We start from the raw sequence: 17,838 nt of genomic DNA, 5'->3' as shown, positions 1-17,838 counted from the left end.
GGAAGCGATTGGGAACAACAGCAACTCAGCCATGAAGTGAAATCACAGAGCGGGGTCAGCACATGCTGAGGGTCAGAGTGCGCAGAATTCGCCAACTTTCTCCAGACCTCCAAACTTCTGTGTCCTTCAGATGAGCTCAAGAAAGTGCGTAGAGCTTCATGGAATAGGTTTCCATGGCCGAGCAGCTCATCCAAGCCTTACAAATGCAAAGCGTGGGATGCAGTGGGGTAAAGCGCGCCACCACTGGACTCTAGAGCAGAGGAGACGTGTTCTCTGGAGTGACCAATCACGCTTCTCTGTCTGACAATCTCATGGACGAGTCCGGGTTTGCCGGTTGCCAGGAGAACGGGACTTGCCTGACTGCATTGTGCCAAGTGTAAAGTTTGGTGGAGGGGGGATTATGGGGTGGGGTTGTTTTCAGGGGTTGGGCTTGGCCCCTTAGTTCCAGTGAAAGGAACTCTAAAAGGAACTCTGTAAAAGAAAACATGCCTGAATATAAGGCGTTTTTCATTTCCAGCCTTCATAAACATATATTTATATATCACTTATAAACGATTAATTACAAAATGAATAGTAGTTATTAAGATTAATGTGGATTGGAATTGGTAAAATGTGCCTGGAAATAAAATATGATCAGAAAATCAACGTGCCGAATAATTCTGCACGCACTGTATACTGTAGTATGGCTATTATTTTGTGATTCCTATGCTTTAAATGTAGAGCTAAAAGACATGTATACTGTAAAAGCATCTGACATTTAACAAAAACGGACAATATTGCTGTTTTATTGGTTTCTAGTAGGTGTTTCCATGGGTAATCTCATCACACTGCTACAGATGTTTGATGCATTTTGCACACTAAATAACTAGCAGTCGAGCTAACAATGAGTAACATTTGGTGGCAGGAAAATAAAACTTAACTAATAAAATAAATAAAAACACATTTCATTTTGACATCGGTGATGATCACATGCACAATGCCAGTAAATAAGCTTTACAAATGTGCACTTTCATTTTACCGTAGACATTTATTAAATATCACAGACAATAAATTATCCAAAAGGAAGGAGAATAGAAAGAGAGGCAGAAAATTAATGCAACCGTACAAACGAGCGTACAAAGATTAGTCACTGCACAATCGACTGATCAGAAACAAGCAGTGAGAGGTCATGTGACCATAAAATCAGAAATATCATTACACAAATTCAGCTGCAAAAAAAAAAAAAAAATCGAGATTCACAGGATAGCAAACATTTCAACTCTTCTGCACTGCCTGATTAAAAATATAATCAATCAAATGCTGATTTGTGTTATTTTGTGCATTAATGTGTAAATATATCAGCGCTAAAATGTGTCTCCAGTCCAGGCTGTCCATTAACACTGCTGTAGTTCAATAACGACATGATAAAAACATCAATTAAAACTCAAAATGGCACAAAGTTGACTTTAAAATCAAGTATGATTTAAATCATCATGCAGTAGAAAGTGTGAAGAAATGTCTCAGAAGTGCTGATAGAAGTGTGTGTGTATCAATGCATGCAAACTCATCTCAGGTGTGTAAAGTGCACAAACACACCTGACTGAGACAGCAGTGCAACAGTGAGAGGAGAACACGCACACACGCGCGCACACACACACACACACACACAGGTTTCTCTGGCCTTCAGTAAGGGATCTGGTTCTGATAGTACTGGATCATGTCATATGTTTTGCTCCTGGAACAGATGAAAACATTTGATGTAATTCATATATTATTTATTTATGTGTAATGTGATGAGCACAGAGTGATGGATGTGTCTCTGTACATTAGGGGTGTAACAGAAGTCACGGTTCGGTACGAGTTTGGTGTATTTACATGTCTGGCAATCCCAGATTCCCGATTGCTTTAAAACCATTATAAGGAACTATTGATTTGTTTCTCTAACTGATAGATTGACCATTGCTGTGCGACGACTGTTTTCAAACCGATTGGTTTGAACGTGTTGTGCGGAGACTACTGTCATTGTCTTTGTGAGTGAGAGTTCATTAACCCTTTAACTGTCACCCCCCTTTTTGAGAATAATGCACTATCCAAACTTAAAGGGCTGTAATTCAAGAATGCTTTGGAATACTTAGGTCTCGTTTTAAAGAAGACACTCTGCAGATTATTGCTGAAGTGAAAGCAATTCAAAATATGAAAGTATGAAAGAGTTATGGAAGTTTAAATTTACTGTAAATAAAAATTCTGTACTAAATATAAAATATATATTTTACAAAAAAGAATTTGCTCTAAAATTACTATAAAATCACAGCCATATGTCTAACCAATTTGTGTTCCAAATTTGAAGTTGATATCACAAAAATTGAAGTCCCCATGAGATTTTGTTTAGGTGCTATACCAAAAATAGCCACCGGGTGTCATTCAAATTCCATTGATCGTTTTTTTTATGCATTTTCCTGTAAATTTCTGTCCAAATATCACTTCCATCACAAAATGTCTTGTTCCTTTGACAGTGTTAAACATGGTGTCACGTGGATGGGAATATGCATGCAAATGATATGCAAATGAGGTTATGCATAGTAAAACTAGGCGTTGTAAGCTCCATATATGGTGATTTCTGCAGGAGACGCACAATCTTCTGCTGGCTGTGATTTAAAAAGGGATTTTTGTGCAGGTTCTGACGTACACATGGTCAGTGTTGGGCACGTTACTTTAAAAAAGTAATTAGTTATAGTTACTAGTTACTTCTTACAAATAGTAACTGAGTTAGTAACTGAGTAACATCATTATAAAAGTAACTAATTACCAGGGAAAGTAACTAATGTGTTACTTTTTTTTTTCTTCAAATGTTCAAATATGTCAAATAACTTGGATGCCCCCAATATTAAATATGTTAAATGAATGAATTGGACACTAAATAGAATAAATTATTATTATAAAACATTGTACATTAATGTACACTATTGTAATGTTGCTGTGGGACAATGTGAGACACCTATCAAATTCAATATATTATTGTTAATATTATCAGTAGACCTACTATAGTGTACATATTGTGTAAATATTATCAGTAGACCTACTATAGTGTAAATATTGTGTAAATAGTATCAGTAGCTACTTCTTTACTACTCCTCTGGTAGTGGAGCTCACGTTATCACCTGGGTTTTTAGCCACTAATATTGTGGCTGTGATGACGTGAGGCTTCATTAGATTAGAAATAGAATTACTTGCCACCGACGTGGATAGACTCTTTCTCCCTGGGCATAAGCTTCACGTTAAATTTATGTAATGTTTATATGTTTATAAACATTCTTACCGTTCACCTCAACGAGGGAAAAGTAGCGCTTATACTTCCAGTTTGCGAAAGCTACCTTTGAAGTCGTTGGACTGCCATCGCTGACTGTGCATATGCGTGTGCGTCAAAGGTGTGTGTGTGAACCATAGACTGTAAAAAATATGGACGTAGTGTCCGTGACGTCACCCATAGGATTCTGATGAGCCGTTCTGAAGCGCAATGGTGGCCGTTGCCATCTTGGCAGCGCGTCATCGCGCGTCACTCCCGGATAACAGAAAATGGGCAAAAAGGCGGGACGTGGGCGGAGCTTAAGTGACGCGATGACTAACAGACAGCAGATAAATGGCTATCCACCAGTCACTCGAAGTGGCCACGCCCTTAATTATGCAGAACTTTAAGGCTTTATATAATGTAAACGAATGAGCTATAAAAAAATTCACCCCCCTCACAGTTGTCATGAAGGGCAAAATGAGCCGTATAGACCAAAAGCACAATTTGTACCAGGCTCTAAACATGTTTTATTCTGCTCTAAAGTTGGCCATTTTAACACGGGGCTCAATGAGATTCTGCTCCTTCTGGATCCTGTCCCTAGAGGCCAGTCGATGAATTGCAGTTTGAGGCACTTCCGTATTGGCTTCAAGAGAAACTGCGGGAGGTTGCCGCTTGGTGGTAACTCAACCTATCAACCTCAACCTTGTCTCCCACCCACCAATCATCATCAGTTGTGTACCACCCAACCCAACCCCCAACACGCATGGGTAGCGCGCGCGCGCGCGCGCGCACACACACACACACACACACACACACACACACACGCGCGCGCGCTGCAGGTCTGACTGACAGAGAGCCTGTTCGGATGAAAACCGCTTCAATGAGCTCAATTATAGTAACGCCGCATTTTTTTCCTCAGTAACGCTAACGGCGTTGTAACGGAAGAAACAGTAATTCGTTTGATTACTCGTTACTGAAAAAAGTAATTCCGTTAGTAACGCCGTTTATCTATAACGCCGTTATTCCCAACACTGCACATGGTTTTATAAATCAGAATTTTTTTGTGCGTACGCAAAATCTTTTAGTAAGGTTTATACGCAAAGTTTTATAAATGAGACCCCTGAACTCTTGTTTTGGGTTGGTGAGTAGATCGTCTCTTCTTCTTCTGCTCTCTTTCCTGTTGTGGCCGTTAGCAAACTTCTGGACTGGAGTGGGATCGCCTGTGACTGACTGTATTCAGCGTCTGACTGTATGCACTGAACTGTTCGGGGCGAATGCATGTCCCCGTTACACCCCTACTGTACATACAGTGTGTTTATGTGTGTGTGAGACACTGACCTGCTGCTCAGGAAGCAGTTCTGAATGACTTTGATGATGAAGGCCGCTGCTTCCTTCTCACTCACTCCAGGGTTAAAGCGCTGCCTACAACACATGATTCACACAACAAACCAACACATGAACGTTCTCCTGCTGTTCTCGTTCAAGTGCTGCTGGAGATGTTCCTTATAACTCATCAACTCTCCATGTTCATAACAACAAATACACACTAATGCACATTGATGCTTTAGTTTCTTCCATAGCTCGATTTATCAAAAATTCAATCTTGCTTTAAACTCACTTGAGCAGTTTGATGGTCTGACCGCGGAAGCAAGGCAATCCTGTATCCAACATCAGCGTTACCAAGGCAACCACAGCATCCATGTACGGCCTATAGGGTAAGAGAGATCATTCAGTCCCTCCGTTTCTAACAGACACATTAAAAAAAACATTCTCACACACACATCTCACCTGACGGCCAGGTATCCGCGCACACACATCTCCATGAACCACTTAAAGGGCGTGGCCTCCATCTTCCCGCCCATGATCATCACCATCTCATCCGTCAGTTTGATGTCCGGCTCCCAGCCCAGATTCCCACCCGGAGAACTCTCAAACATGAAGCCGAAGTCTGAGGAGCACACACACACATTAGAAACACACGTGATAGACAAACAGAGAACAGAGAGCGTTGTGATGGTTTGAGGTCGCACCGATGTGGATGAGGTGTCCCTGTCTGTCCAGCATGATGTTCCCGTTGTGTCTGTCCTTGATCTGGAGCAGGAAGAGCAGAAGACTGTACGCCGCCATACTCCTGATGAAGTTATACCTCGCCTGCAGAGAGAGAGAGATGGAGCAAAGACAACCGCTGAGTTGTGTTTCTTAGCGTTTCTCAACTCCAGAACTCCCGACCCTACATTGATCACAACCAGTTTTGCTTTGGATAAAAGCAAATGCGTAAAATGCATAAATGTACAGACCGATCGACTCCATGCCACGCAGCAATTCAGGCAAAAGGAGCCCCAATTAAGTATTGAGTGCTGGACATGATCATACTTTTCAGTTGGCCAAGATTATTAAAAATCCTTTCTTTGTATTGGTCATAAGTAATATTCTAATTTTCTGAGACACTGAATTTGGGATTTTCCTTAGTTTGTCAGTTATAATAATCAAAATGAAAAGAAATAAACATTTGAAATATATCAGTCTGTGTGTAATGAATGAATATAATATACAAGTTTCACTTTTTGAATGTAATTAGTGAAATAAATCAACTAAATATATGACAGTCCTTCCAGAAAAATGCGGCTTTTTTTTGTGATTGTTGCGGGCAAAAACCCTTATGCGGCACGTTTTCTTAAAAAATGCGATGGAAAATGCGAGATATTTATACAATAAAACTTGCAAAAACTGCGGTTTGATGAAAAAGAGAAAAAAAGCTAATATTTTTAATTGAATATTTAAGTTCTCATGATGTTTTATTGAAGACCTTAATAAACACATGGCTCAATTTGGACCGATTTCATATGCATCATGAAGCTTCGAAGCGTTATGAATCAGTGAGTTGATTCATGATTCGTATCGCGTGTCAAACTGCTGAAATACGTGACTTTGGCGATCCGAACCGCTGAATCGACTCACTGTGTCATAACGCTTCAAACCACTGAATCGACTCACTGATTCATAATGCTTCAAACCACTGAATCGACTCACTGATTCATAATGCTTCAAACCACTGAATCGACTCACTGATTCATAATGCTTCAAACCACTGAATCGACTCACTGATTCATAACGCTTCAAACCGCTGAATCGACTCACTGATTCATAATGCTTCAAACCACTGAATCGACTCACTGATTCATAACGCTTTGAACCGCTGAATCGACTCACTGATTCATAACGCTTCAAACCGCTGAATCAACTCACTGATTCATAACGCTTCAAACCACTGAATCGACTCACTGATTCATAATGCTTTGAACCGCTGAATCGTCTCACTGATTCATAACGCTTCAACCACTGAATCGACTCACTGATTCATAACGCTTCAAACCGCTGAATCAACTCACTGATTCATAACGCTTCAAACCACTGAATCGACTCACTGATTCATAATGCTTTGAACCGCTGAATCGTCTCACTGATTCATAACGCTTCAAACCACTGAATCGACTCACTGATTCATAACGCTTCAAACCACTGAATCGACTCACTGATTCATAACGCTTTGAACCGCTGAATCGCCTCACTGAGTCATAACGCTTCAAACCACTGAATCGCCCCCATGAGTCATAACGCTTCAAACCACTGAATCGACTCACTGATTCATAACGCTTCAAACCACTGAATCGACTCACTGATTCATAACGCTTCAAACCGCTGAATCGACTCATTGATTCATAACGCTTCAAACCGCTGAATCGACTCACTGATTCATAACGCTTCGAAGCTTCATGATGCTGTGTTTTGAAATCGGTCAGCACACCAGGAAACTGCTTTGCGCGTCTTTTGCTGTTATTTTTGTTGGCCAATGGGAGTTTGCGCTTCATCATGGTTTCACTGATATCCATGTTTCTCCACGGGGTTTGCAGCTTTTCGATGACGTTCACGTTGGGTAATTACGTCACTTCAAAACGTTCCCATGGCAACAGGGGGAAATGGCGGCTCTTGTGTGAAGTAAACAAACATTTTTCAACTTTTTGCTAATATATATATGTGACTTTTTTGCAACGAAAATGCGGGGATTATGAAATCATGCTAGCCCCGCATATTTTGCACGCGGAAATGGGCAATTTACGCGGCGAAAGTGCGGCGTATTTGAAAAAATGCGGCCCCCGCATGAATATGCGGACTTTGGGTGATTATGCATTAAATCATGCGATCGCATAATCGCGTTTTTCTGGAGGGACTGATATGACCAGCACCTGTAAATGACGCTCAGCCGTCCTTGCTGTGTACGGAAACTGTCACTGAGCTAGACGAATTCTGTGGGCGCGGTCTCAACTGGTGAGCTCATGAATATTAATGAGCTCAGTCAGACTGACCAGCTTTTGTAATCGGCCTGATTTCTCCGCTTATTTCTTTTCAGTGGCTAGAGCTGACAGAGGAGGTAGCAGATCATTTCCACATTCATGACATAACACAAACACATATGGTGTTAACCTAAAATTAAAAAAAAAAAAAAAAATACAAGTAAAAACGCTTGTGTGTGGCAGGGCACATTTAAACTTAATTTCTGAGCTTGGCATTTTCTAGAGCAATTCATACGCAATTATTTTACTTTTCCAGGTCTAGAAAACACAATTAAGGCTTCCAAAACGGTGATAATTATGGGTAAAATAAAATACATTAAAAAATACATTGGAAATACATTGATTTTTAGTTGTTTTAGCCTATTTTAAAGTTTGACTTAATTTCTACAGTAGGCTACCTGATAAAACATATTAGAGCTTGGCATTACTGAAGAAATTCATATACAATTATTTTAATTTACATATTTTCCCGGTTTCCCAAGACTGTGGGAATCCTGGATCTAAAAAACAAAACAAATAAACAAATAATTAAAATACATGGGGGGAAAAAATGAAATAGAACAAATACATTTAAATATATAAAAAATAGTGTTTTAGTAGCTTTATCTCTTTTTACAGTGTGTTTTGTAAGCAGAAGTTTGCTGACGCCCTCTAGTGGACGCCGGACTCCTGGTTGAGTAAACAGAGGCTCTCTCACCTTCTGGAAGGCCAGAGTGGATTCGTCTCCATACTGGTTACGGAAATAATCGTACATCCCGAAATCCGTCTGTCGCCCCAGCTGATCTCTGGACTTACAGTCTGGGATGCACTCGATGACGCCACACTGCGGGACGAACACCAAAAACATACGGACACAAGAGGTGGAACAATCAAAAGTTGCTGGAGTCACATTAGCCAACTCAAAGGATCTGGAGCGTCACACCTGCGGATCGACCTTTGGTGAAGGTCATTCGCTCTCATTCGCTCTCACATATTACAAATCAGATCTGGAGCATCAGTATAAATGAATGATGAATATGCAATACAGGCAGTGAGATGTGTGTGTCCCTTCAGGTGATGATCATGTGCCGCTTCAGTGAGATTTACAATCAATAAACACAGACTGTTCAGATCTCATTTTATCAGTTGTGTAAGTTTAGCCATATAAAACCAGTCAGTACGGATGACAGATTGTGTGTGGCCGTAGTGTTTGCAGTGGGACTGGTTTAGACCAGAACAGACCAGGACTACAGCAGTTCAGATCTTCACCATTAATCCGAGCCACTACCAATGTCAACCCTGAGGAAATCACAACACAACCACTGCACCTGAAAATCAGCGGGAGACATGACTGGTGTGATGCCAGCCGGCAAAACTCATATAATTTAAAAATAAAATAATTTTAAAAATATATATATATATATTTTTTTATAATTTTATTTCATTTTTAAAATTAAATTTTTTTTTATTAAAATTTAATACCATTTTTTATTTAAATTATAAAAAAAAATCAAAACAAAACAACTGCAACTGAAAATCAGTGGGAAAAAAGAAGGTGCGATGCCAGCCGGCAAAACTCATATAATTTAAAAATAAAATAATTTAAAAAATATATATATATTTTTTTTATTTTATTTTATTACATATTTAAAATGTTTAAAATTAAAATGTAATACCATTTTTTATCTAAATAAAAAAAATAAAAAATAAAAAAAACAAAACAACTGCAACTGAAAATCAGTGGGAAAAAAGAAGGTGTGATGCCAGCCGGCAAAACTCATTTGAAAATAAAAAAAAAATAAAAAAAATAAAATGCAAATGCAAACAATTAATTTTTATTTTTTATTTTAGATTTAAAATAATTTATATTAAATTTTTTAATATCAAAAATGTATTTTTATGTAAAAAATATAAAATGAAATAAACATTAAAATTACATTTAAAAAAATAATAATTTTAAATTAAAAATAACATGTAAATGATTTTTTTATAATAAAAAATAAATAAATAAATTAAAGGGGTGGTAAACCACGATTTCACTTTTCTAGCTTTAGCTAGCGTGTAATGTTGCTGTTTGAGCATAAACAACATCTGCAAAGTTACAACGTTCAAAGTTTAAAGCAAAGGGAGATATTTACTTTTAAAGAAATCAGTTTCTAAGGACTACAGCAAACGGCCGGTAGGGACTACACACATTCCTCCAGGGTCTCTGACATCACCAGCCCCAATATTTACATAAACCCCTCCTCCGAGAATATGAAATAAGGGGGGGCGAGGCCATTTTGTATCGCCGGTTAGTAGGCTGGAGTGTTGCTGCCAATGCCTACGAAATCAAAGCACGAGACAGACAGGGGTCGGAGGAGAAGACCGGGAAATGTGACATAATGGACAATATTCGTCTGTATTTGCAATACACGAGCCGCGGTTCAGCTGCGCGAGACAAACACTGCCAGTGTGAGCGCCGCTGATCCGCTGGAGCTCACAACTCCGAAAATGCCAGATAAAATGTACAAATAGGTGCTCTTTATATAAATAAACCACAGATTTGAGCTTTAAACAACTACATTATCGACTGAAAAAGTCTTAAAACTACGTTTTGTCACACATTAACAGTAGATTTTAACAAAAAAAAGACGTGTAAACACAGCCCATGTCAGCCATTTCTCAACTAGACGAGCCGGCTGGCAGAAGCCCCTCTCATGACGCGAATTCGTGTCTGTTGTGCAGTGAATGTCACACGCGAATGAAGCGAGTAAACTCAAAATGTTCAAGTGTCCACCTTCGCACGAATAGCGCGATTTATTCGCGTCCGGTGTGAACGCCACATGAGACGGGCGCGCGCGGCTGCACATCTCATTGAGGAAAGCTTCCACAATCTTCACGAGTTCAATGCAGGATTCGCACAACGGCTTGTCCTGAAAGATGGATTTAAAAACAGAAGCTGTTTACGGGCCACAACCTGTAAGTATGATTTATTTTTCGTCGATGTGTTTTCCTGTAATAGTTTGTGTTGTTAATTGTAGCCTATGTTGTAGCAAGGAAGTAAACAGATGACAACGCTCATTTGGCTCTGCAAACCAGTTTGTTAAATGCTCATTCATACTTAACGTTATCCCACAAACACCTCACGTTACAAACTTTTTAAAATCTCAACAGCGAACTTGGCATTAGTGTAAATGATTCTTTGATTAGAGCTTTTATGTATTGTTTATCTACAGGCTTGCTAAACATGCTTCTGTGTTTGATTTGGATACTATAGTAAAGCCAATGTTTAGTGTTCGTTCTTGCGACAGATATTTGGCTATAATCGTTCTAAAAATACAAAAGTAACAGTGCCATTCAGTAGCGATCACTATAGATCCGCAGTCTTTACTCTTGAGGACTGAGCAGGTTCTGCTCGATCATCTTCACTAAAATTGTCTGGGTCTGATTCGGGCTCAAATTTGTATGGTTTTATTGACGCCATTGTTTCTAATACTGACCAAAGCACAGTCTACCGGTAAGGTAAGGGGCGTGACGTTTCCGACAAACGTGCACTAGGCGGTTAGCGAATCACAACACACTGGGCCAGCTAACCAATCAGAGCCCACTGCGTATTTTTGAGGGACTGGCTTCATAGAACCCAGAAACCATCAGAGCGTTTTTACAAGGAGGGACAGAGCAGTGTAGAATGAAGGTAAAATATATGAAAAATAAGGCAATTTTTTAAAAACGAAGCATTAACACATGTTACAGTGCACCCCACAAACACAGTCAAGCCTTCAAAACAATGTGTTTTACCACCCCTTTAATAAAATAAAATAATATAAAGTAAAATAACTCACCCCGGGTGCTGTCGCTACCACCCTATATGGAAAAACAAACAGATCGAGTCCCACCAGCTGGAAAATGTTCTTAAACAGACCAATGATCTGCAACGCCAGCATGTCCTGGACGGAGAAAAATAGAAAAAGGGAAGAAAGAATCTTACGCCAATGCCTTGCCAATGTTCAATAAACAGACCTTTGTTGACATTCATACAATAATCAATTATTTCACAAACTCTAGTGTATGTGTTGTACATGTCACAGATGTGAATACTGTATATATCATCCAATCAGATTTCACAGCAGAAATGTAAACTAATAAGTGCATAAGGGACAACAAAAACAAATCCCATGAAATATACCTGTCTGCAGTCGTCTCCTACTTTAAAGATGGCCGCCTGCCAGCAGATCTTCTGTGCGTCTTCTCCATTCTGAGCTTCATCCAGTGAGTCCGAGCGACACAATAAACCTACAAACACACACACACACACACACACGAGTGTACACACACGAGTGTAAGAGGAGCACATCATCAGACTTCAGTGCTTGAAAGGCACCTTAAACGTTCATCTTACAATTCTAAACATACATTTTTATATAAATGTTAATTTTATCACTCATTCATGCATGGTATCTGACCAAATCATTTACCTTTGCATAAATCAAACTAAAAATGTCATAAATAATGCCTTAATATTATTCAAATACAGCACAGACAATTAAAATAATACAGTAAGATCATTCACATCCGAAGGCTGCATACTGGCTAACAATGATGTCCTTGTAATACTTGCACACTGTGATGAGTATCTACTTGCACTTTTGCTATTTGGTTCAGGAATGGAAGGATTATGTTTGTGCTATAATGTTTAGCATACCCTCTTTCTCCAGTTCGCTCACTCCACAGCGCTTCACCTTGAATTTGGCCAGGTACGGCGCTTTGGCAGCACTGAGAGAGAAAACAGCCATGAGATCTTACTCTAAACCCCATCAAACACACGTCATGCTTTTAAAGATGCTGTGTGACTGTGTTCAAGTGCCCCTATTATGCTTTTTGGGATTTTATCTTTCATGTATAGTGTAATAGAGCTGTGTGTGAATGTAAAAGCTCTGAAAAGTGCAGATAAATGGAGTCTAAAAGAGAGAGTTGATTCTGAAAAGAAATTCCAGAAAAATGCGGCTTTTTTTTGTGATTGTTGCGGGCAAAAATCCTTGATTATGCGGCACGTTTTCTTAAAAAATGCAATGGAAAATGCGAGATATTTATACAATAAAACTTGCAAAAACTGCGTTGAAATTGCGGGAACTTGCAAAAACTGCGGTTTGATGAAAAAGAGAAAAAAAGCACTACATCACAGAAAGTGCTGGGAATATTTAAGTTCTCATCTTGTTTTATTGAAGACCTTAATAAACACACGGCTCAAATTTACAAAACATTGAGTCAAACAAGTTCTGTAGCTTTACAAAACAGACATTTGAGTGCTTCCAATGCACAAAGTGCAATCTCTTAAAGGGTTAGTTCATCCAAAAATGAAAATTCTGTCATTAATGACTGACCCTCATGTCGTTGGACACCCGTAAGACCTCCGTTCATCTCTAAATAACGACTTATATAGTGATGACCGATTTCAAAACACAGCATCATGATGCTATGAATCAGTGAGTCGATTCATGATTCGGATCTCGTGTCAAACTGCTGAAATACGTGACTTTGGAGATCCAAACCGCTGAATCGACTCATTGATTTATAATGCTTCAAACCGCTGAATAGACTCACTGATTCATAATGCTTCAAACCACTGAATCGATTCACTGATTCATAACGCTTCAAACCGCTGAATCGACTCACTGATTCATAACGCTTCAAACCGCTGAATCGACTCACTGATTCATAACGCTTCAAACTTCTGAATCGACTCACTGATTCATAATGCTTCAAACCGCTGAATCGACTCACTGATTCATAACGCTCCAAACCGCTGAATCGATTCACTGATTCATAACGCTTCAAACCACTGAATCGACTCACTGATTCATAACGCTTCAAACCGCTGAATCGACTCACTGATTCATAACGCTTCAAACCGCTGAATCGACTCACTGATTCATAACGCTTCAAACCACTGAATCGACTCACTGATTCATAACGCTTCAAACCACTGAATCGACTCACTGATTTATTACGCTTCAAACCACTGAATCGACTCACTGATTCATAACGCTTCAAACCGCTGAATCGACTCACTGATTCATTACGCTTCAAACCGCTGAATCGACTCACTGATTCATAACGCTTCGAAGCTTCATGATGCTGTGTTTTTAAATCAGTCAACACACCGGGAAACTGCTTTGCGCGTCTTTTGCTGTTATTTTTGTTGGCAAAAGGGAGTTTGGTTTCACTGATATCCATGTTTCTCCACGGGGTTTGCAGCTTTTCGATGACGTTCGCGTTGGGTAATTACGTCACTTCAAAACGTTCCCATGGCAACAGGGGGAAATGGCGGCTCTTGTGTGAAGTAAACGAACATTTTTCAACTTTCTGCTAATATATATGTGACTTTTTTGCAACGAAAATGCCGGGAATTATGAAATCATGCTAGCCCCGCATATTTTGCACGCGGAAATGGGCAATTTATGCGGCGAAAGTGCGGCGTATTTGAAAAAATGCGGCCCCCGCATAAATCTGCGGACTTTGGCTGATTATTAGGGGTGTAACGATTCATCTACTACATCGATGTATCGATTTCTTTTCCTATGATCTAACTACATCGATCTGTGCTCGGCAAGTTGGCCTTCCGGACGACATATATCGATCTAACATCGTTTTAAAAGGTAATCAATCGATTGTATCGATAATAGGAAATAACGCATTGGATTTTAACACGTCAGACTTTATATGGATGTTTTTTCTTAGCACTTTTAATAATAAAGGCGTTAAACGTTACTCGATTCAGTCTGCCTATCTGTGACATCATCGCAATGCACCAGCAGCAGCGAGCGCTGAGAAAACAAAATATAGCATGGCGGATGGCAGAGGAGAAGCCAATGAGCGAGAAATTATCAAGCTACCAGGAGAAAGCGCTACCTGTACTTTCAACCCTTGCTTGTTACCTGTGCATTCCTGACACCAGTGTGCCAGCAGAGCGAGTTTTAGTACTGCTGGAGACATAGTGAACGCACAGAGAAGTGTTCTGCGGTCAGATCATGTTGATATTTTTGAAAAAGAAATCTGTAGAGTCATTGAAGAGTAGTTGGTTACATTTTATCTTTTGTTAGATATTGTTTGTTTATTAAACTGAGAGTAGTAGCAGGTTCAGCCAGTTTATTCAATCTGAAGAAATGTTGGTTGCACTTTATTTTTGATATTTTAATGTTGAAAAACAACAGCAAAAGTAGCAGGTAAACTTACTATTAATTAAACCTGAAGAGAAGTTAGTTGCACTTTATTTTTGATATTAATATTGTAATATTTTTATGTTGGAAAACAAAAGCAGAAGTAGCAGGTTAACCTACTGTTGAAATGTTGGTTGCACTTACTGTGCTTTTATTGAAAATGTATTGAATATTTAAAATGAGAGCAGAAAAGGTTAACTTCCTGTTAATTCAACCTAAACTGTTGGTTGCACTTTATTCAAATAAAATTTGAATGCATTTGCCATTAATTGTTGTTTACTTGTTTGTTTATATCCATAATGAATTGATACCTGATTCCCTTACAAGAAACAAAAGAAATCTAGGAAACTTCACCTGCACTGACCAGTATCCAGATATTTATTTCAGTCACACAATTTTTGAGAAGGGGCTCGCTGCAGCCTGCGGTGGATGTCCAACCCGGCCCACATCCAAGTGTGACGTCAGAGGCCAGGCCAATGCCGCCCTGCAGCCGATTTTTAAGATTTTATTGGTCATATCAATCACAGTAGAGACTGCCTCTACACCAAACACTGATCCCTAAACCTACCCGTCACTGTAACGAATTAAGTACTGATTGCCTACACCAAACACTGATCTCTAAACCTACCCGTCACTGTAACCAATGAAATTAGCTGCAGGGCGGGAGTTCTGACGTCACACTTGGATGTGGGCGGAGTTGGATATCCACCGCAGGCTGCAGCGAGCCCTACTTGCAATTTTTGGCTAAAAAGTTACTGAATCGATTTCAAGTCACTGAATCGTTTTGGATCGTATCGTTCTAAATGAACCAATATCGTCCTTGAATCGTATCGACAACCTCAAATCGTGATACGAATCGAATCGTTGTTAAAATGAATTGTTACACCCCTACTGATTATGCATTAAATCATGCGATCGCATAATCGCGTTTTTCTGGAGGGACTGGATACTGAAGTGAGTTAAACTGCAGTTCATGGACTGGCCACTAGAGACAGACTCCAGAAGGAGCAGAATCTCATTGAGCTCATGTTAAAATGCCCAACTTTACAGCAGAAGAACACATGTTTACAGTCTGGGACAAACTGTGCTTTTGGTCTATACGGCTAATTTTGCCCTTCATGACGACTGTGAGGGGGTGAATTATTTTATAACTCATTCGTTTACATTATATAAAGCTTTAAAGCTCTGCATAATTAAGGGCGTGGCCACTTTGAGTGACAGGTGGATTGTCGTTTGTCTGCTGTCTGTTAGTCATCGCATCACCTCAGCTCCGCCCACGTCCCGCCTCTTTGCCCATCATCTGTTATCCGGGAGTGACGCGCTGACAAGATGGCGACGGCCAGCTCGACCCGACTTTACGCTTCTAAACTGCTCTTCAGAATCCAATGGGTGACGTCACGGACACTACGCCCATATTTTTTTACAGTCTATGTGCTGAACCTATGTAGGTTTTTAAACTAGGGATGCAAAATACTGGGTATTTTCAAGGCTGGAAACTTTCCATGGGAATTATGAATGGGAATAAACTGGGAATTTGTGAAATTTCAGGTTAGCCTATGCCAGGAAACGTAAATGTAGTTGAAAAAAAGTCTGGGTTAAAACAACCTGATTAACTGCAATTTCAGTTGAATTTCTACCCTACACATTCCTCAATCACACTATTTACTGCAGGCAACAGTAATATTGTGAAATATTATTACAATTTAAAATAATGGTATTCTATTTTTAATTGAGTTTTCAGCATCATTACTCCAGTCTTCAGTGTCACATGATCTTTCAGAAATCATTCTAATATGATGATTTATTATCAATGTTGGAAACAGTGCTTAATATTTTTTTATAACCTGTGATACTTTTTTTTTAGGATTCTTTGATGAATAAAAATTTGAAAAAGAACAGCGTAATGAAATATAAATATTTTGTAACAATAGTTTGGGGTCAATAATGTTCAAAAGTTTGGGGTCAGTCATTTTTTTTGCTTTTTTGTGTGAAAAGAATTATACTTGTATTAAGCAAGGGTGTGTTAAATTGATAAAAAAGATTTCTATTTTGAATAAATGCTATTCTTTGTAACTTTTTATTCATCAATGAATTCTGAAAAAAGTATCACAGGTTCCAGAAAAATATTAAGCACAGTTTCCAAAATTAGAATAATTTCTGAAGGGTCATGTGACACTGAAATAACATGCATAACAACTGCGGCAATAAAAAATATATACATTTATTTGACGTATTTTAATAAATTATAAGTAATGAATTGGAATTTATGACAAAACAAATGTTTATATTTATGTTTGTATATGATAGTTTATATAAATTTCCCCAAATTTCCAATTAATTCCCATAAATTCCAGTAAAATCCTGTTAAGTTTCCAACTTGGAAAATTCCCCAGATGAAGTTCCCATGGAAAGTTTCTGGAAATGTTTAACCCTTTTGCAACCTTATTTGTAACTAATTTGCATAATGTCAACCTGTGGTCTTCATTGGCTGAACGGCGTCTCTTTGCCCCGCCCTCAAACACTGTAGCTGTAGCTGAGACTGGAAGAGTTCCGTTCGTGTTGTTCATGCAAAAGCGATTCCAGACTGATAAACCAACAGTATCATTACTGTTTGTATCCAGAGCTGAAGATCAGATATGCTAATTGACGTTTGGTTTCCGACCAATCACAGCAGGCTCTCAGCCAATCAGGCTCTCGGATCGAACCGTTTCAACTGTGAGAAAAGAGCTGATGAAACACTTTAATTTTCTCATAATATCCATTGCAGAATGGATTATGAGAAAATTAAAGTGTTTTTTTGATCTCAGATACATGTAAGTCTGTTGTAGGAGACTCCAAAACAACACTAGGAAGCTTTAAAATAGCACAATAGTGGCACTTTCAGTGGTGATTGTACCTTTGCATTGGCGCTCCAGATTTGTAGTCAATGTCTAGGACTATGGCCTCAGGGTTACTGGGCAGATAACAGCCTGAGAGAAACATCAAATGAACGGGTTTGTAACTAAAAGTGGTTGTAATATCAGCCGAGAACAAAGAGTGATGT

At 39.1% G+C, this 17,838-nt stretch overlaps 1 protein-coding gene across 1 annotated transcript in view; it reads right to left on the bottom strand.

Moving 5' to 3' along the window:
* Window positions 1-769: 769 nt before the first annotated feature.
* The window catches only part of pi4kab (phosphatidylinositol 4-kinase, catalytic, alpha b), a 116,014-nt gene continuing 98,945 nt past the window's right edge, over window positions 770-17,838 (bottom strand). The window contains 10 exon segments of the mRNA XM_079826739.1: window positions 770-1,714; window positions 4,604-4,687; window positions 4,884-4,973; window positions 5,054-5,213; window positions 5,296-5,416; window positions 8,315-8,440; window positions 11,421-11,525; window positions 11,765-11,871; window positions 12,281-12,351; window positions 17,692-17,764. Coding sequence (XP_079682865.1) covers window positions 1,663-1,714; window positions 4,604-4,687; window positions 4,884-4,973; window positions 5,054-5,213; window positions 5,296-5,416; window positions 8,315-8,440; window positions 11,421-11,525; window positions 11,765-11,871; window positions 12,281-12,351; window positions 17,692-17,764 — 989 coding nt within the window. The 3' untranslated portion in view covers window positions 770-1,662.

The sequence above is a fragment of the Gobio gobio genome, assembly GCF_949357685.1.
Source record: "Gobio gobio genome assembly, chromosome: 10".
NCBI lineage: Eukaryota > Metazoa > Chordata > Actinopteri > Cypriniformes > Gobionidae > Gobio > Gobio gobio.
This window is presented reverse-complemented; position numbering and strand designations above follow the sequence as displayed.